Source organism: Cyrtonyx montezumae, unplaced genomic scaffold, assembly GCF_038088225.1.
Source record: "Cyrtonyx montezumae isolate F1298 unplaced genomic scaffold, pur_monq_1.0 scaffold_8, whole genome shotgun sequence".
Lineage (NCBI taxonomy): Eukaryota > Metazoa > Chordata > Aves > Galliformes > Odontophoridae > Cyrtonyx > Cyrtonyx montezumae.
The window spans coordinates 89,583,948-89,604,684 of record NW_027072089.1 but is presented as its reverse complement, the minus strand read 5'-3'; the positions used below and the strand labels follow the sequence as shown (position 1 = coordinate 89,604,684).

General features: G+C 44.4%; 1 protein-coding gene across 1 annotated transcript in view; it reads left to right on the top strand.

Annotated features, from left to right (window-relative positions):
• COL15A1 (collagen type XV alpha 1 chain) overlaps nt 1–20,737 on the top strand; it is a 153,101-nt gene that overhangs the window by 114,202 nt on the left and 18,162 nt on the right. Inside the window, exons 26-28 of the mRNA XM_065753005.1 lie at nt 4,183–4,232; nt 7,000–7,101; nt 8,268–8,403. Of these exons, the coding sequence (XP_065609077.1) occupies nt 4,183–4,232; nt 7,000–7,101; nt 8,268–8,403 (288 nt within the window). The remainder of the gene's footprint in view (nt 1–4,182; nt 4,233–6,999; nt 7,102–8,267; nt 8,404–20,737) is intronic.

Below are 20,737 nucleotides of genomic sequence, written 5' to 3'. Positions count from 1 at the left end.
CAGATCTGAAAGCAGTATATATATATTTTCTTTTTCCCTGAAAGAAAGGGCACCAACATTCTGAAACTCCTATGAGTGTGAGTATGATTTTACTATTGATAGACTAATGGAATTCTGCATGAGCACTACTTCAGCAACATCTGTGTGGGGTAAATAACTCCCAAGGATGGTACTTCACAAAGAAATAGTATAGATGATGGTATATTTTGAGTAGGTCTATATAGATAGTATACAAATAATACAAAAGAGAAGATGGCTCACCTTCAGGATGTCAAAGCTCACAGGGGACTCCATGTAGGAGGGATCTCCAAGAAGTGATCCTTCCCTGGTGGTGGTCAGCCCTTAAATGGGGTTTGGGAGAGGTGGAGCCAGGCTCCACCTCTTCCAATCACACAGGTATATCACCTCCACCTGTGCCCCCATCAGCCAGATTCCAGGTTCTTGGTGGTGTTTCTTGTATAATTCATACTCCCGATTTTCTGGGAGCACTCTGAAATTTTTGATCATTTTTAAGCTGTTTCCACAGCTGTAACAAAACATGGTTGGGTTGCCCATCAGTTTTGGTAAACGCAACCCCAGCCCGTGCGAGGTCATTGAACATAGTCTTCCAGGATACCCGTACGGGGCCTGATCGGGGTATCCGTGGAGCAGGCTTTCTAGTTTTAATAGGGAAGGCCTCAGCGTCTTCCACTATATGGACACTGCACTTGGTTCTTACGCACTCTGTTTCTCCTAAATCTGCCACCAACTGGGCTGCCTGCTATATGATGGCCTCTGATGCCACCAACGGATTAAATACGGAAACTAACATCCTGTAGAGGTGGGAGGGGGCCTGCTGCAGTATTAGATCACGCATGCCCGCTGTAAATTTCTCTGTATTGGGGCTTTCAAAAGTGCCTGCGTACATAACCTCCCTCATATCTAACTCTCGGATGTATGTCCGGAGGTCCTCCATAGAGGACCACAAACTGGTGTTGAGGGGAACATCGGTCTTGTTAGGCCATGTTAGGCAACATGCTGCCATCAACCAATCTAAAATAGAATGGTTTTCATCATTGTAGTGGACGGCTACATATAACCTTTGCCTCAAGGCCTAGTTCATTGTTATGGATGCTAATTTTGACATCTCTGTCCCATTCACTAAAACACTTTCAGCTCCTGCATCCCATAACCTTAGGAGCCATGATGGTATGCTTTCCCTTGGTTTATGATGGAACCGCTGTACTAGGTCCATCAACTCAATAGCTGTATATGGGCGAGCTGTCACATGGATGCAGGTTTCAGCAGGGGGCCATTGGTCAGGAGGCACCCCTGCTGGTCTATCTTGTGTCTTCTTTGTTTTTTGAGGTATAATAGGCCAAATCTCGAATGGGTCCATCAAAGATAGAGTTTTGAGATCTGCCTTAGAGATCTTTTTTTCTGCCATATCTAAATCTGCCTCCTCTGATTTTTGGATGTCCTCTACTGATATACTCTGTATTTGTCTGGTGGGGACATTTAGGCCAGGCTTTTTGGTTGTTAATGTACCCAGCTGTTGCTCAAGTTTCTCAATACGCTCTCTTAATAATTGATTTTCAGTTTCCATGTTAATATTTGCAGCATCTAATTTATGTATGGCCATTACTAGAGGCCAGGCTACTGCAGAGGCGGCTAGCTGCCGCTCCTTTGTAATGAGTATGACCTTATCTAATCAGAGAAAGTCGGTCAAATAAGATGGGGAGGGAGAGGCAATCCCTGGAACCTGCATGGGTCCCCATTTCTCAATAATGGATGCCAACCCATAGTAGGGTGACCCCATGGACCCTGGAATTAGACCAGGGATTGTCTGGTCTAGGGGGGTAACATTCTCCCCCCTGGCCCTTTTAAGCATATTCCAAATAAAGGACATGTTAGGTAAGTATGAATTATTATCACTAGGTCTGCCTGGCTCAGCAAGCATGGGGTAAATAACTCCCAAGGATGGTACTCCGCAAAGAAATAGTATAGATGATGGTATATTTTGAGTAGGTCTATATAGATAGTATACAAATAATACAAAAGAGAAGATGGCTCACCTTCAGGATGACAAGGCTCACAGGGGGACTCCATGTGGGAGGGATCTCTGAGAAGAGATCCTTCTCTGGTGGTGGTCAGCCCTTAAATGGGGTTTGGGAGAGGTGGAGCCAGGCTCCACCTCTTCCAATCACACAGGTATATCACCTCCACCTGTGGCCCCATGGCTGACTCAGTGTTCACCTCAGGTGACCAATCAGTGGTTCAGGACATGATTCAGCAGTTCCCATACAATCTGAAAACAAAACAAAATGAAAATGTCTGATCTGCTGGCACAGGTTATGCAACAGAGCATATTTCTCTCCAGTTGATGTTAAGATTTCTAAATGTCCTATCAAAAATGTCTAGAGAAGAGGACTGAACTAGGTATGCCACTTCTCTGTCTGTGTTGGCTAGGCATTGCTAGGACATACGGGACGTTTTTCCTGCAGTTTAAATGTTAGCATGTTTTCTGGTCTGGAGTTGGACTAGAGCAATTAATGGTTTCATCACATAGTCTGGGAGATAGCTTAAACTAGGAACCAGTGCAACAGATTGTGTGTGTAAGTAGACTCTTCTACAGTTCGGCAGTATGGATGAAAGCTACGCTACTTGATCTTGGGGCTAAGGAGCTGTTTTACTGTCTGGTGTGAGTGGAGCCTTTGGATCTCAGATCACAGCTCTTCTCTCCTACCTGAAGCCATTCTTGGTGTGGTTGTTTTTCTTTTTTTTTTGTTCTTTTAGAGTGATGTCCTTTCTCTTCCTCAGAACAGGTAATGTGTGCTTCCAGCCCAGAAGGCCAACCATATCCTAGGCTGCATCACGACAAGTGTAATCAGCAGATTGAGGGAATTGATTCTATCCTTCTACTCTGCTCTCGTGAGACTCCACCTGGAGTACTGCATTTAATACTGGGGCTCCAAACACAAGAAGGACATGGAGCTGTTGGTGTAGGTACAGATGAGGGCTACAAAGATGACCAGAAAGTTGGAGCACCTCCCCTGTGAGGACAGGCTGAGAGAGTTCTCAGCCTAGGGAAGAGAAGGCTCTGGGATTTCTTTATAGCAGCCTTCTAGTACCTGTATGGGGCCTACAGGAAAGCTGAGGAGGGACTTTTTAGAAGGCATGTAGCAACAGGATGAGGATAAATGACTTTAAACTGGAAGAAGGTAGATTCATACTAGATATTATGAAGAAATCCTTTACTGTGAGGGCAGTGAGACACTAGAACAGATTGCCCAGAGAGGTTCTAGATGCCCCCTCCCTGGAAGGTGTTCAGGGCCAGGCTGGATGGGGCTTTGAACATCCTGGTCTATTGGGAGGTGTTCCTGCCTATAGCAGAGGAGTTGGAACTAGATGCTCTTTAAAGGTCCCTTCCAACCCAAACCATTCTATGATTCTATGATACCTTGCCCTGGCCTGTTCTGCTTTCCAGTCAAACAAGAAAGAATTCAAATATTGCCCAACAGAGAGTTAAATTAAGCTATATCTGAGATGGACACTTATCAATCCACCTGTCTATAATCAATCACCTTTCATGGACTGAACAGTAATTGTCAGGGTTGAAATAAAATCAAAACAGCTGCAATATTAGCAATGCATTTTAGTCTTGAAATACCAATGTATACACTGTCTACATGATTTAACTGTATCTAAATCTCAAATATATGGCTGGAGCAGTTTTGGTCCCAAAGTTCAGAATGCAATGGAAGAAAATGTCTGTAGCTGTTATGGGAACCTGGAAAGAGTCATTTTCCAAGCATTTTTGACATTGCTGGCAAAACATATAGAACACTTTCCTTGTCTCTTAATTTCTGTTAACAGAGTTAATTTGGAGGCCTCTCTTTCAACCAACACCCAGCTGACATTTTTTTGAAAACTATGCACTTTTCATCTTGGAGACTTCTTTGTTTTCAAATTTGGCTGACATCTACAGTAAGGTTCAGAAGTTAAGGTGTAGTAATAGACAATACCAGGCATATAAACCTGGCTTTGTTAGGAAACAAAATTAACGATGTTAGATTTAAATGTTAATACTGATATTGTGAATCACTTTCCCTTAAACTAAGTCAGAAACACCGAGAGCAGTGCTTTTAAAGAGGAAATTACAAATAATTATCATACTTTATTGTATTTTTCTTCATTTCACAGGTCCACCTCTGCCTCCATCATATTTCAGCCACTTTGTTAATAGCATGAAGGTAATTATATCCCATTTATATTTGAATTCTTTGTATCTTACTGACATCTACTATATCTTCATAATAACCTTGTCTCTGCTGCTGCAATTTAATAAATAAATAAAATATAAAATTGTTGATCTAATTATATGTTTTGTGTATTTCACCTCACTATACTATTTTATGCATAATACCTTGTAAGGAACACTTTAAAAAAGGATAAAGATAACTTGAAAAATATATTAATTTGGCTTTTTGCCTTCCCAGAGATATTAAAGTGAGTCATAATTTACTGTTATCTAACATAAGTTGGAATATATTTGCCATAAATTAATGCTTTTGTTTTCATGACAACTCATGTAAGAGACATACATTTCCTAGTGGGCCCCTTGAAAAAAAAAAAAAGCAACAGTAAACCTTCAAAAAGAAATTCAGTTCTGTTTATTACTGTTTATCTTTCAAACACACTGAACAAAATAAAGTGAAGGAAAACACATATCTGCTTCTTGATGCCATCTTATATTCAGATTTCATTTCTACTTGATTGAGTGCACAGAAGACACTTTAATGACCCCTGAGGAATACCAATAAGTACAGGCCTCCGACTGGACTCTGTACCACCAATCACAACCCTCTGAGCTCTGCCAGTCAGACAATTCTCAATCTGCCACACTGTCCACTCATCTATTCCACACTTCCTCAACTTTGTTATAAGGATGCTGTGTGAGACAAACTGTTCCATCACCTTTCCAGGGACAGGAGTGAGACTGACTGGCTTGTAGTTCCCTGGATCCTCTTTCTTGCCTTTTTTGAAGGCTGGACTGACACTGGCTATCCTCCAGTATTCAGGCACCTCTCCCATTCTCCAAGACCTCTCCAAGATGATAGAGAGAACTGACGTTGCCTGGACGCTCTCAGACCATCTCCTCCTTCCCCAAAGGGGAGTCTTCCATTCTCCAGACCATATCACTTACCCCCACACTCCAGGAGTTCTGAGGGGGGAGTTCCCACAGTGAAGACAGAGCAAAGAAGGCGTTCAGTATCTCCTCCTTCTCTGCATCTCCTGTTACCAGAACACCGTCCTCATTCAGTAGGGGATCCACATTTTCCCTAGTCTTTCTTTTACTGTTGACAGACTTAAAAAAACCTTTCTTATTACCCATTTTCTTCTTTGCCAGATCCAATTCCAGGTTGTCTTTGGCCTTACTCATTGCATCCCTGCAGGCTCTGACAGCATTCCTATATTCATCCCAAGTGGTCAGACCCTTTTTCCACATTTCATGGACCTTTCTCTTCCCTTTGAGTTTATGCATGAGCTCTTTGCTCATCCACACAGGTCTCCTGCCACCCTTGCCCGATTTCTTATGCACAGGGACACACCAACCCTGAACTTGGAAGAAGCACTGTTGGTTTGCTTCTTGCGCTCGAAAACTTGAACTCCACCATCTTGTGATCGCTGTATCCCAATCTGCCCCTGACCTTTACTTCCCTAACAAGCCCATCCTTATTAGTAAGAACAAGGTCCAGTAACACCCCACTCCTTGTCGTCTCTGCCACCACCTGCATCAGGAAGCTATCTTCAACACACTGCATGATTGCTATGAGATGGTGGCCTTTTGACCACATATAGACCTCTAACTCTTCCTGTTTATTTCCCATGCTGTGCACATTAGTGTACAGACACTTTAGGGAAGTAGCAGATACAGGTGCCCCTAAAGGGACACAAGATTTCAGGTGGGGAATTCACAATGGTAATTCCTCTGGGGAGTCCTCACAAGATCCTACAGGGTGGTCCAGAGCTATTTCTCTGCAGTCTCTTACAATGACAACATCCCCAAGCCTCCATCCTCCTACCCCATCTGATCTAGTTGACATCTCTGAACTATTCACTCCACCCTAGCAAGTGATATTTCCTCTCCTTCCCCCTTCATACCTATCTAAAGAAAGCTTTATAGTTGTTGTTTTTTTTTACCTGGAAACTGCAAAAAAAAGTCAAAGGGAAAACTATGTATAGAAATCTCTATTGACTTTCTCCAGCTACCTGCTAGCTTTGTCCTTCACTACTTCTATTCACAGGTTTATTACAAAAAAGTCTACTACCAAAGTAGACACCAAAAAATTCAAGGAAATAAAAGCACAAAGAGAAGTAAATAAGTTGAAGTAGAACCTACAGTTTCTATGGGTCATTTTGTACTGATCTAGAATTTAAACACTTCTTATCTATCAATCTTTTCCCCAATTAGCTGTTAATCACTGAAGTAGGATAATATAAAAGATGCAGTTGAAGTGTCTGCAATTTTGTGTCATGTCTCTTCTGTTACTCTGGCATATTCCCCTGTCCTTTTGTGTTATCCTATGCACTGTCATTATCATTTTATAACATTCCTTTAAATAATTATCAAATTCACGTCAATCATAAATTGCTTTTTCCTAAGTGGGGGAGATAAATAGCTTTTATGTTTTTTCCAATTTCCTTTTTGCCTCCAGCTTCAGCACGGAACAAAGCTTTGATATTTAAATTAGCAGGAAACAGCAGCAGAGGCACTTTCATATGTTTGCACCTTATTCCCACATTCCCTAGTCTACAACCTAAGAAATCCTTGCAACTTCCTTTTTATTCCATATCACTGAAGAAGGAAGCAGTGTCAAAAATATGTTGAGCAGATGCTCTTCTTTACTAAGCTTAGAATTTTCAGATAACTTTAAAAGATGAGTGCATGGGGTTCTGATCTTGCTTCAGCTGAATGCGAATACTATGTTATCTTCAAATACTATGTTATCTTTAAAGGGTGAAAAAGGAGACAATGGTGTAAAAGGAGAAAAAGGAGAACCAAATGGAGGATTTTACCTGACAGGACCACCTGGACCACCTGGAAGACCAGGATTAGTTGTAAGATACATAAGTTGTATAATATAATTATTTATGAATACATATTGTTTTAACTTAGAGGACACTAATAAGAGATAAGCATCAATATGAGAACTATATGCATACTTATGTGCTAACCATCAGCTCAGTAAGACAGAGTTCCATTAGGCATAAACACAGAAACTTCACTATTGTGCATTAAATTAATTTGCTTTGAGAAATTGATGCAATGCTATGCTCAGCTGCCTAACACACTATGTCAGTGTGTCAATTCATGCTATCAGTAGCAATACAAAACAGGAAAATATATATATCTTTGCAAGAACTACCAGAAAACTTTCTTGTCTGAAACTTCATTGCTTGAATTTACTTTAACATATATGGGTACAATTTTCAGATTCCATGGCTCTTAGAAAAAAAATGCTTATAACTTAGAAGTAGTATGGTTGCCTGCCATCAGAGAATATTGCCATCAGAGATGAAGAACCTGCAGCAGTGACATCATCACAGATAGAAACTAAGCAGTATACATTTCAATCATAAGTGAAGCAGGAAGATACTTACTGATATAAAATAGATACAATATAGTAATTTAAACAAAGAAGACAGTGACTTTAACAAGGTTTGAAATGGATAGATACTGTTGATAATTTGCTACATAGAGGATGGGGTTGCAGAATTGATCTAAAAGTGAATCTCAGTAAAACTAGTAGAGGTTAAAACTATAAATCACTTACTGAGGATCTGTGTCAGCAAGACATCACCATGTTTAGGTGTAAGGGATCTCTGCACAAGCATAATCAGCCTCAAGAAGCATTCCTGCACAAGGGGATATCCTGATGTGCAGCTAGCTGAGGAACTAGGAATGCTCAAAGGGGCTCTTGGTCTCCTTGCTATTCGTGAAGTAAGATAATTGACTCATAGTCATAGTATTTAGATTTGGCACCTGTTGAGCCAGGTATCTGCTCTTATACCCTTGTGCACTGAGTTTGAGACAGTATTGCAGTCTCCAGTGATATCTCGATTGTTATCAGTCCCAAGCAAGGTCAAGGGCTTTTGCGCCTCATTGTATGAGCAAGGCCTTGGGCTTAATGACCAGGCTGAAAGAGGAAACTCAGGGACAAAGGCATGGAGCATACCATAACAAACATTGATACAGTCAAATAAGTACATTTTATCATTAATAGGGACCTAAAGGGGATTCAGTTGTTGGACCCAGAGGACCTCCAGGGTTGCCTGGCTTACCTGGTTTACCAGGATATGGAAAAATTGGACCACCAGGCCCACCAGGCCCACCAGGACCCCCTGCAATATATGGATCAGGTGAGAGGATTTTGCTTTTCACTATGTATGTGAGCACATATGCATACTTACATGCCCCCCACACACTCTGTTATTTTGGTATGTGTTCTTCATTCTTCCTATCTACTCTTCGTACTTGAATCACGTTGCTCCCCCACTTTTCTGATTGCTACTTTTTTCTGTAGGAAGTGTAGATTTGAACTGAAAGCACAAAAGGGACAACTCTACAGTTTGTTTTCCTTGACTAGTGCTATGGGAGCACTAATGCATAACATAAGCTTCGTCAACGAGATGGTGCTTGAGATACCCTCAAACTTATATTAAAGGCATGCATGGCTTTAAGTGAAATGTCAGAGTTCAAGACAGTAACAATTCTGATTCCTTCTGGGTCACAGGTCTGCTAGTTGCAAGCCTCATACTGTTAATGTCCGACACTTAGACTAGGTTCTGATGGACTTCTGGGCTCCGCTGACATCACATCAAGGGTTATGTCAGAGGATCTCTCAACAGTGATATCTGAGTGAGAGACCCTTGTGCCTCTGTCAGGAAATTCCAGCAGAAAGCATTCCCTAATCTTAGCTGAAGGAAGAAAGTACACTAACAACATTAACTGCATAGAGAGAATATAACGCAGATTTGTCTTGCCCAAAGTTTCAGTTGGCTTACTTAATATAAAGACCTGTTTCTGAGACATAATGATCAGAATGCTTCCAGCAATATCTGTGCTTCCAATATGTTGGTTTGGGAAGCAGATCTCTGTGTCTCAAATTTGTTGTCTTCAGGTGTTTTCTGAAATTAGTCGGACTGGTTTATGCAGCTGCCCAGGGACAAGGTGAGACTTCCAAACTCTCATTCAGTGAATATTATGAATGGAGTGTCTGCCAGAAATGTTCATCCTCTAATGAATATTTGAAGAAGCAGTAATCCTTACTATATTCATCATTGGAACATAGGTCTCTACCTATATTAGCCTCTGATCATAAAAGAATGGACATATTCTTGGCATCCATAAAGTTCATACAGGCCTTTAGATCTTTTCTCATGTAATTTACATCAAGTAGTTCTGAATATTAGCTAGTCAGACGAATATATATACAAATATATATATTTCTGTTCCATTTCTTTCACTTTAGCTTATCTGCTTTGCTGTTAGTCTTCATCACCCTTCTATGCATCTTCCTCTTTGCTTTGTAAGAAGCTTCTTTTGGCAGCACACTGATGGATGACCATTTTACTAAATGTTATGAAGACAGGTGTTTGTTTATTTACTATCTTTAAGGCACCTAGTCAACACTATTGAAGTTTTGACTGTAATATGAGGAAAGAGGATTTTCTTATCTCTAGATAAATACCTTTGAATGCTTGTGAGAAAGGAGCCCCCTTTTCCTGCCACTGGTATGAAGGAATCACTCTAGAGAATCCTCAGAACATAGATTCTTCAACTTGTGAGAGGCAATTTTCAACATTTCTCAAAGTTTCACCTATATATATATATATATATATATATATATATATTGAACACTAGAGCTTGCTTTATTGGTGTGTAATTGCAGCCTCCCAATTCAAAAGTTATAATTCAGTAAAAAACAAGTTATTTTAATTTTTATTTTAATGCAGGTATTTGCAGGGGAGAAGGAATGCATAATTCAATTCTCACTCAAGATCACTGTTCCCAGTTCCTCTGAAAATGATGAAGGCAAAATTTATACTCTTCTTTAGCTTATGTTCTGTTCCTCTCCTTTAGTCTGTTTGTTTCCAAATTATTCAGTAACCTGTGGATTAGTGGAGTTAGGTAGGTCTTGCAGTAAGGCTGCCCAGATGTGTGCAATCAAATTTCTCCTAAGCACGGTTAAGAGAATATTTCTACATTACTCCATTTCTTCTTCAGCACTGAAGAGCAGATCTGTCCACGTTTAGGGTTATGGGACTGTTTGATAAGCTGAGAGCAACTGGATACTTTGAAAGTGCCCAGCAAAGTAGGAGTTGGGAAGTAGCTAGGAGCTGAACCTTGCAGGTGTTTGTGCATATTTCATAAAACAGATTTACCAGTGTGCTGAAAACTAGCTAGACTTCCCCATGCACAGATACATAGGTCACTCTGAAAGCAATGCTTCCTGTTTATTTCCATGGAGACTACAACAGACACAAACAGAAAAATAACATATTGATAGAGCAAATTCTCAGCTACAAAACACAATTTTTCAACATACTCACCACCATTACATTTTGCCATTGATCAACAAGAACCTGCATGCCATGCTCATGAAAATCTGTACCAGCAGAGGTGACCACTGATTCACAGCTGCTGTGATGGTATTGTTGCTAGGAAAATGTTTCCCATAGAGTACATCTTTCATCAGATTGAACAGATGGAAGTCAGAAGGCACAAAATCCAAACTATATGGTGGGAACGATAGGACAGTCCAAACAAGTGTTCCACAGCCTTCAAATTCATCTGGGTCCTGGCATTATCATGTTGCAAGATAAAGGTTATATTCTTCTCTGGCCTGACTCTCAAAGTTTGAGCCTTCCAGCTTAGGCAGTGTCTTAATGTAGTGGTCAAAGTTGATTGTTTGTCTGGCTTCCAGGAAATCCAGAAGAATCACCACTTTCCTATCCCAAATGACACTACACATTTTTTTACCCACTGGGGGCTGCATCTTGAATTTTTTCTTCCATGAAGAATTCACATGTCACTACTCCATGGTCTGCCATTTTGACTCCAGCTTGTAGTGGTGACACCACATCTTGTTACCAGTAATGATGCATTCCATTAAATCTATAACTGGTTAAATAGGTCCTGACAAATTCGCATATGGTGTTCTTTCTTTCCCTATGTGAGCATTCATGGGACAACTTGGTGCAAACTTTGTGATATTCCAGTTTTTCCACCATCATTTCCAATGCACTGAAACCAATATTCAAGTCCACAAACAGTTTCCTGGTCATAATCCACCTGTTCGCATGGGTTAGCTGATTGAAACACACTTCATTTCACGGTGTGACAGCTGAGTACTACTACTGTCTAGAACACGGTTTGTCTTTTTGTTGTTGTTGCCACTGCTGAAACACACTACTCACTGCCTGACAGTATTAACATCCACCGTTAGGTCTTCATAAATATTCAGCAAGTGTCCATGAATGTCAATGAGTGTAATTTTTTATACAAGGAATTACAAACCTTTGTCTCCTACACACTTTCATGTCAGATATCATTTTGTCAGACTGCCCCTCTGCTGCCACCTGGCATACGGCAACCAAATTTAATGGAATATTGGTGGGAAAGTTCAAGCTCTGTTACCATGCCACCAATGTCCACTTATAACCCTGTGGGCCAGCATAATAAAATAGAAGTATTACTTTCAGAGCAACCCTCAGCAACTGTTGTGGTTTTGTGGTTTTGGTGCCGGTATTCCACACCAGAACATCATGCAGGCAGTTAAGGAGTTAATGCTGTGGGGGAGCAGCAGAGGGGCGGAGCTCTGCCTGGGCGGTTCCTCTCGGCTGCCATTGAGGTTCAGCGCGTGTGCTTCCCCTGCAGTTTCCTCCATAACGTAAGCTCACAGCTTTTGGTTTGGTAATTTTTTCTCTCTCTCAATTGTTCAATTTTATTAGATTTAGTTAAGTTACCGTTCCTTCTCAGATCGTGCCCTTGTTTTTTTGTAGACCCATCTCTTCCCACTGTTTCCCCCTCCCCCCGGAGTGCGCGGCTCTGCTCGGCGGCTGGGTGGCCACTGACGCAGTTTTTTTTTTTTCTTTTTTCCCTCCTCTCTCCCTTCTTGGTTTCCCTTGGGTCACTGTCACGGATAACACCTTGACAATTATTGGTGGAGAATGCGGGCAATGCAGTATTTGTGCACCATTGTAAATCTGGTGCTAAGTGGGCTAAGGGTTTTCATGTACCTTAGAGCATGCTGGCGTCTTTTTAAGCTCCTCATGTTCAGCACCGGAGTCATATCTGTGTACAGCTACTTTAGTGTGCTGATGGGGTTACTTGTCTCCTGCCTAAACACCCTGGCTAATGTGACAGACTATACGGCATTTGGATTGGTTTCCAGGTACTCTATTCAGGTCTTTACCTCTATTCAGGATGCCAGCCTGGCAACTGTGTTATCTGTTTTTCTGAATGCACTCTCGGCAGCAGTATTTTACATCATGTGGAGGAAGCCTTCCTCAAAACCAGAGAGTGTTGAATGGCAGGGAAAGTGGGAAAAATTAGGAAAGAAATTAATAGTGTGGGGACCCGCAGTGTTACGCAATTTTGATCTTGAGCACCTTTGGGATCCTGAGAAATTCAGTGAGTGTTTAGGTAAGGAGCCATGTGACTCAGGACGATCTGAGAAGGAACGGACTGTTTGGGGTCTGGCTTGTGCTTATCGAGCTATAATTGATATTCTGGAGAGAAATGGTTTCCAAACCAAGGTCCAAAGCAAAAATGAAAACCTTGAAGTTAGACCTGACCAATCACAGGAAGCACCGGCATCAGTATCAGTTGCCCCTGTGGAAGGCCAGAAATGGACACGGGTGTCCAAGCACCTAGAACCGAAAGAAGAAGAAGCAGAGAAAGAAGAGGAAGATCCAGGCGAGGGACCCTCCTCAGCAGCACCACCACCTAGAAAGGCCACTAAGATAAGTGAGAGACGTGGAGAAGACAGCGATGATGATGAAGTCACTGTTACCACTATTCGTCGGCCCCTAAAGATAACTGAAATACAAGGTTCAAGAAAGGAGTTTGTACGGCGCTCAGGTGAATCTGTTGTCACCTGGTTGCTGCGGTGTTGGGACAAGCATGGACGGTGCCAGCAGCATGTCCCTAGATGGCAGCGAAGCCCGCCAACTGGGAAGCATTGCTCGAGACCCAGCTATCGACAGAGGAATTAGCAGATGTCTGAATGGAGTCGCTACCCTCTGGGAACGAGTACTAGTGGCTGTAAAGGATAGATATCCTTACGAAGATGATCTGGAGCCTAAGGTGGAAAGATGGAACACCGTGGAGAAAGGCATCCAATTTTTGAGAGAAACAGCCATAGTAGAGATGCTGTATGATCCCAATTTCGTCCCTAACAATCCACACCAGGACCGTGATCCTGATAGAGTAAGGTGTACACCTGATGTAAGCTCTCAAAAACAGCACCAGAGAGGTACGCAAGTACACTGGTAGCAACATTCCATAGATACGAGGGTCAAGCCAGAAGACTCCCAGTTTATGAATTGATTATTACACTTCAAAACTTTGAACAACAGTTTCCGCCATTACATGCTTCCATTGCAGCTGTGTCAGCAGTAGCAGAGGAAGTAGGTGAGATAAAGAAGACACAGAAAATTATACTGGAGGAACTGTCATTACTGATGAATAGGTATGAACCTGTGTCAGTATTGGAAACACCTGATGAAGACGAGCATGACCCAAAGAATCTGATGAAGCAATTGATGAAACTGATGAAAGTCTCAGCCACCAAAGGCAACCGCCTCTCTGCTCGAGCAAATGACAGCAGTAGCATCATGTCACGTGTGGCCATGTGGAGCTTACGAGAAAATGGAGAGGACATGAGAAGTGGCATAAAAAACCCACTCCTGCACTGCGAGCACGGGTGAGAGAACTACAGCAGAGATCAGCCACTGACGAAATTGCTCCCGTCACTGCAGGTAACCAATAGAGGGGCCCTGCCCTCAGCCAGGGGAGGGAAAGGGATAATAGAGTGTATTGGACTGTGTGGATTAGATGGCCTGGCACATTAGAGCCACAAAGATACAAGGCACTGGTGGACACTGGTGCACAGTGTACTCTAATGCCCTCGAGTTATAAAGGGACAGAATTGATTCATATTTCTGGAGTGACTGGGGGTTCTCAGGAACTGTCTGTGTTGGAGGCAGAAATCAGCCTCACTGGTAAAACCTGGCAGAAGCATCCCATAGTGACTGGACAGGGGGCTCCATGCATACTCGGTATTGACTATCTCAGAAGGGGACGTTTCAAGGATCCCAAGGGGTACCGATGGGCTTTCGGAATAGTTGCTGTAGATGTAGGCAACATTCAGCAGCTATCTGTTTTAACTGGCCTGTCAGAAGATCCGTCTGCTGTGGGGGTACTGAAAGTGAAAGAGCAGCAGGTACCTATTGCTACAAAAACAGTGCACAGACGGCAGTACCACACCAACAGGGATTCCTTGCTCCCCATTCATAACTTGATTCGTCAGCTAGAGAGCCAGGGAGTGATCAGCAAAACCCACTCACCATTTAACAGCCCCATATGGCCGGTGCGTAAAGCCAGTGGAGAATGGAGGCTGACGGTAGATTACCGTGGCCTGAATGAAGTCACACCCCCACTGAGTGCTGCTGTGCCAGATACGTTGGAGCTGCAGTATGAACTGGAGTCAAAAGCAGCCAAGTGGTATGCCACCATTGACATTGCCAATGCATTCTTTTCTGTTCCTTTGGCCACAGAGTGCAGACCACAGTTTGCTTTCACCTGGAGGGGCGTTCAGTACACCTGGAACCGTTTGCCCCAGGGGTGGAAACACAGCCCAGCCATTTGCCATGGGCTGATTCAAACCACATTGGAACAGGGTGGGGCACCTGAGCACCTCCAGTACATTGATGACATTGTTGTGTGGGGTGATACAGCAGAGGAAGTTTTTAAAAAAGGAGAGCGAATAATCCAAATTCTTCTGGGTGCTGGTTTTGCTATTAAATGGAACAAAGTGAAGGGACCTGCCCAAGAAATTCAGTTCCTAGGAGTAAAATGGCAAGATGGACATCGTCACATTCCAGGAGATGTGATTGACAAAATCACCAGTATGTCACCACCCACTAGCAAGAAAGAGACACAGTCTTTTCTGGGTGTAGTACGTTTTTGGAGGATGCACATCCCAAACTACAGCCTCATAGTAAGCCCTCTCTATCAAGTGACCTGAAAAAAGAATAATTTTGCATGGGGTCCTGAACAGCAGCAGGCCTTTGAGCAAATTAAGCAGGAGATAGCCCGTGCTGTGGCCCTGGAGCCAGTACGGATTGGACAAGAAAAAGGTCCCACTTGGAGTCTGTGGCAAAGAGCCTCTGGGGAGACCTGAGGCTGACCCCTTGGATTTTGGAGCAGAGCGTACAGGGGTTCGGAGGAGTGCTACACTCCAGCTGAGAAGGAGATTTTGGCAGCATACAGGGGGGTTCGGGCTGCCTCTGAAGTAATTGGCACTGAGACACAGCTCCTCCTGGCACCTCGATTGCCAGTGCTGAACTGTATTTTTCAAAGGAAAGGTTCCCTCCACCCATCATGCTACTGATGCCACCTGGAGTAAGTGGATTGCACTGATTACACAGCGAGCTCGGATGGGGAACCTCAACCATCCAGGAATCCTGGAGGTGATCATGGACTGGCCTGAAGGCTAGAAATTTGGAACATCACCATCAGAGGAGATACCACGTGCTAAAAAGGCCCCACCATATAATGAACTACCAGAAAATGAAAAGACATATGCCCTCTTCAGTGATGGATCATGTCATATCATTGGGAAGCATTGCAGATGGAAGGCTGCTGTGTGGAGCCCCACACAACGAGTTGCAGAGGCCACCGAAGGAGAAGGAGAGTCATGCCAATTTGCAGAGGTAAAGGCTTTCCAGCTGGCCTTAGATGTTGCTGAATGGGAGAGGTGGCCCATGCTATATCTTTATACTGACTCTTGGATGGTGGCAAATGCTTTATGGGGGTGGTTGCAGCAGTGGGAACAGGACAATTGGCAATGGAAGGGTAAACCTATTTGAGCTGCTTAACTGTGGAAAGACATTGCTGCCCGAACAAAAAAGTTGGTGTTGTGGTTTTGTGGTTTTGATGCCGGTATTCCACCTCAGAGCATCATGCAGCAGTTAAGGAGTTAATGCTGGGGGAGCAGCAGAGGGGAGGGGCGGAGCTCCGCACCGGATGCAGGCGGCGCTCGGTCTGGGCGCGTTGCTCTGGGCTGCCGTGGAGGTTCAGCACGTGTGCTTCCCCTGCGGGTCCTCCTTAGCGTAAGCTCATAGCTTTTGGTTTGAAATTTTTTCTCTCTCTTTCAATTGTTCAATTTTATTAGATTTAGTAAAGTTACCGTTCCTTCTCAAATCGTGCCGTTGTTTTCTTGTAGACCCATCCCTTCCCGCCGTTTCCCCCTCCCCCTCCCGGAGCGCGGCTCTGCTCGGGCGGCCGCGGGGCCACTGACGCAGTTTCTTTTTTCTCTCCCCTCTCCCTTCTCGGTTTTCCCTTGGGTCACTGTCACGGACAACACCGTGACAATTATTGGTGGAGAATGCGGGCAGTGCAGTATTGGCACTCCATTGTAAATCTGGTGCAGAGTGGACTAAGGTTTTTCATGTACCTCATAGCATGCTGGCGTCTCTTTAAGCTCCTCGCGTTCAGCACCGGAGTAGTGTGGATATACAGCTACTTTAGTGTGCTGAGGGGGTTACATGCCTCCTACCTAAACACCCTGGCTAACGTGACGGATTATGCGGCATTTGGAACGGTTTCCAATTACTCTTTTCAGGTCTTTACCTATATTCAAGATGTCAGCCCGGCAACTGTGTTATCTGTTTTTCTGCATGCACGCTCTGCAATAGTAATTTACATCATGTGGAGGGAGCGTTCCTCAAAACCAGAGAGTGTTGAATGGCAGGGAAGGTGGAAAAAATTAGGAAAGAAATTAGAAGCGTGGGGACCCCCGGTGTTATGCAATTTTGATCTTGAGCACCTGTGGGATCCTGAGAAATTCAGTGAGTGTTTAGGTAAGGAGTCATGTGACTCAGGACGATCTGAGAAGGAATGTATTGTTTGGGGTCTGGCTTGTGCTTATCGAGCCATAATTGATATTCTGGAGAGAAATGGTTTCCAAACCAAGGTCCAAAGCAAAAATGAAAACCTCGAAGTTAGACCTGACCAATCACAGGAAGCACCGGTATCAGTGTCGGTTGCCCCTGTGGAAGGCCAGAAATGGACACGGCCGTCCTCGCGCCTAGAACGGAAAGAAGAAGCAGAGAAAAAAAAGGAAGATCCAGGCGAGGGGCCCTCCTCAGCACCACCACCACCACCACCACCTAAAAAGGCCACTAAGAAAAGTGAGAGACATGGAGAAGACAGCGATGATGATGGAGTCACTGTTACCACTACTCGTCGGCCCCTAAAGATGACTGAAATACAAGGTTCAAGAAAGGAGTTTGTACGGCGCTCGGGTGAATCTATTGTCACCTGGTTGCTGCGGTGTTGGGACAGCGGTGCCAGCAGCGTGTCCCTAGATGGCAGTGAAGCCCGCCAACTGGCAAGCATTGCCCGAGACCCAGCTATCGACAGAGGAATTGGCAGATGTCTGAATGGAGTCGCTACCCTCTGGGAACGAGTACTAGTGGCTGTAAAGGATAGATACCCTTACAAAGATGATCTGGAGCCTAAGGTGGAAAGATGGAACACCGTGGAGAAAGGCATCCAATTTTTGAGAGAAACAGCCGTAGTAGAGATGCTGTATGATCCCAATTTCGTCCCTAACAATCCACACCAGGACCGTGATCCTGATAGAGTAAGGTGCACACCTGATGTATATCGCAAGCTCTCAAAAACAGCACCAGAGAGGTACGCAAGTACACTGGTAGCAATGTTCCATAGATTCGAGGGTCAAGACAGAAGACTCCCAGTTTATGAACTGACTATTACTCTCCAAAACTTTGAACAGCAGTTTCCACCATCACGTGCTTCCATTGCAGCTATAGTAGCAGAAGAAGTAGGTGAGATTAAGGAGACACAGAAAACTATACTGGAGGAACTGTCATTACTGATGAATAGGGATGAACCTGTGTCAGTATTGGAAACACCTGATGAAGACGAGCATGACCCAAAGAATCTGATGAAGCAATTGATCAAACTGTTGAAAGTCTCGGCCACCAAAGGCAACCGCCCCTCTGCACGAGCAAATGACGGCAGTAACATCATGTCACGTGTGGCCATGTGGAGCTTCTTACGAGAAAACGGAGAGGACATGAGGAAGTGGCATAAAAAACCCACTCCTGTACTGCGAGCACGGGTGAGAGAACTACAGCAGAGATCAGCCACCAATGAAATTGCTCCCGTCACTGCAGGTAACCAATAGAGGGGCCCTGCCCTCAGCCAGGGGAGGGAAAGGGATAACAGAGTGTATTGGACTGTGTGGATTAGATGGCCTGGCACATTAGAGCCACAAAGATATAAGGCACTGGTGGACACTGGTGCACAGTGCACTCTGATGCCCTCGAGTTATAAAGGGACAGAATTGATTCATATTTCTGGAGTGACTGGGGGTTCTCAGGAACTGTCTGTGTTGGAGGCAGAAATAAGCCTCACCGGTAAAACCTGGCAGAAGCATCCCATAGTGACTGGACAGGGGGCTCCATGCATACTCGGTATTGACTATCTCAGAAGGGGACATTTCAAGGATCCCAAGGGGTACCGATGGCCTTTTGGAATAGCTGCTGTAGATGCAGACAACATTCAGCAGCTGTCTGTTTTACCTGGCCTGTCAGAAGATCCGTCTGTTGTGGGGGTACTGAAAGTGAAAGAGCAGCAGGTACCTATCGCTACAAAAACAGTGCACAGACGGCAGTACCGCACCAACAGGGATTCCTTGCTCCCCATTCATAACTTGATCCGTCAGCTAGAGAGCCAGGGAGTGATCAGCAAGACTCACTCACCTTTTAACAGCCCCATATGGCCGGTGCGTAAAGCCAGTGGAGAATGGAGGCTGACGGTAGATTACCGTGGCCTGAATGAAGTCACACCCCCACTGAGTGCTGCTGTGCCAGATATGTTGGAGCTGCAGTATGAACTGGAGTCAAAAGCAGCCAAGTGGTATGCCACTATTGACATTGCCAATGCATTCTTTTCTATTCCTTTGGCCACAGAGTGCAGACCACAGTTTGCTTTCACCTGGAGGGGCGTTCAGTACACCTGGAACCGTTTGCCCCAGGGGTGGAAACACAGCCCAACCATCTGCCATGGGCTGATTCAAACCACACTGGAACAGGGTGGGGCACCTGAGCACCTCCAGTATATTGATGACATTGTTGTGTGGGGTGATACAGCAGAGGAAGTTTTTAAAAAAGGAGAGCAAATAATCCAAATTCTTCTGGGTGCTGGTTTTGCTATTAAACGGAACAAAGTGAAGGGACCTGCCCAAGAAATTCAATTCCTAGGAGTAAAATGGCAAGATGGACGTCGTCACATTCCAGGAGATGTGATTGACAAAATCACCAGTATGTCACCACCCACTAGCAAGAAAGAGACACAGTCTTTTCTGGGTGTAGTAGGTTTTTGGAGGATGCACATCCCAAACTACAGCCTCATAGTAAGCCCCCTCTATCAAGTGACTCGGAAAAAGAATAATTTTGCATGGGGTCCTGAACAGCAGCAGGCCTTTGAGCAAATCAAGCAGGAGATAGCCCGTGCTGTGGCCCTGGGGCCAGTTCGGTTGGGACAGGATGTGAAAAACATCCTCTACACTGCTGCTGGAGAGAAAGGTCCCACTTGGAGTCTGTGGCAAAGAGCCTCTGAGGAGACCCGAGGCCGACCCCTTGGATTTTGGAGCAGAGCGTACAGGGGTTCAGAGGAGTGCTACACTCCAACTGAGAAGGAGATTTTGGCCGCATACGAGGGGGTTCGGGCTGCCTCTGAAGTAATTGGTACTGAGACACAGCTCCTCCTGGCACCTCGACTGCCAGTGCTGAATTGGATGTTCAAAGGAAAGGTTCCCCCCACCCATCATGCTACCGATGCCACCTGGAGTAAGTGGATTGCACTGATTACACAGCGAGCTCGGATGGGGAACCTCAACCGTCCAGGAATCCTGGAGGTGATCATGGACTGGCCTGAAGGCAAGAAATTTGGAACATCCCCATCAGAGGAGATACCACGTGCTAAAGAGGCCCCACCATATAACGAACTACTAGAGAATGAAAAGACGTATGCCCTCTTCACTGATGGATCGTGTCGTATTGTTGGGAAGCATCGCAGATGGAAGGCTGCTGTGTGGAGCCCCACACGACGAGTTGCAGAGGCCACCGAAGGAGAAGGAGAGTCAAGCCAATTTGCGGAGGTAAAGGCCGTCCAGCTGGCCTTAGATGTGGCTGAACGGGAGAGGTGGCCCATGCTATATCTTTATACTGACTCTTGGATGGTGGCAAATGCTTTATGGGGGTGGTTGCAGCAGTGGGAACAGGACAACTGGCAACGGAAGGGTAAACCTATTTGGGCTGCTTAACTGTGGAAAGACATTGCTGCCCGAACAAAAAGGTTGGGTGTAAAGGTGCGCCATGTAGATGCTCATGTGCCCAAGAATCGAGCTACTGAAGAGCAGGAAAATAACCATCA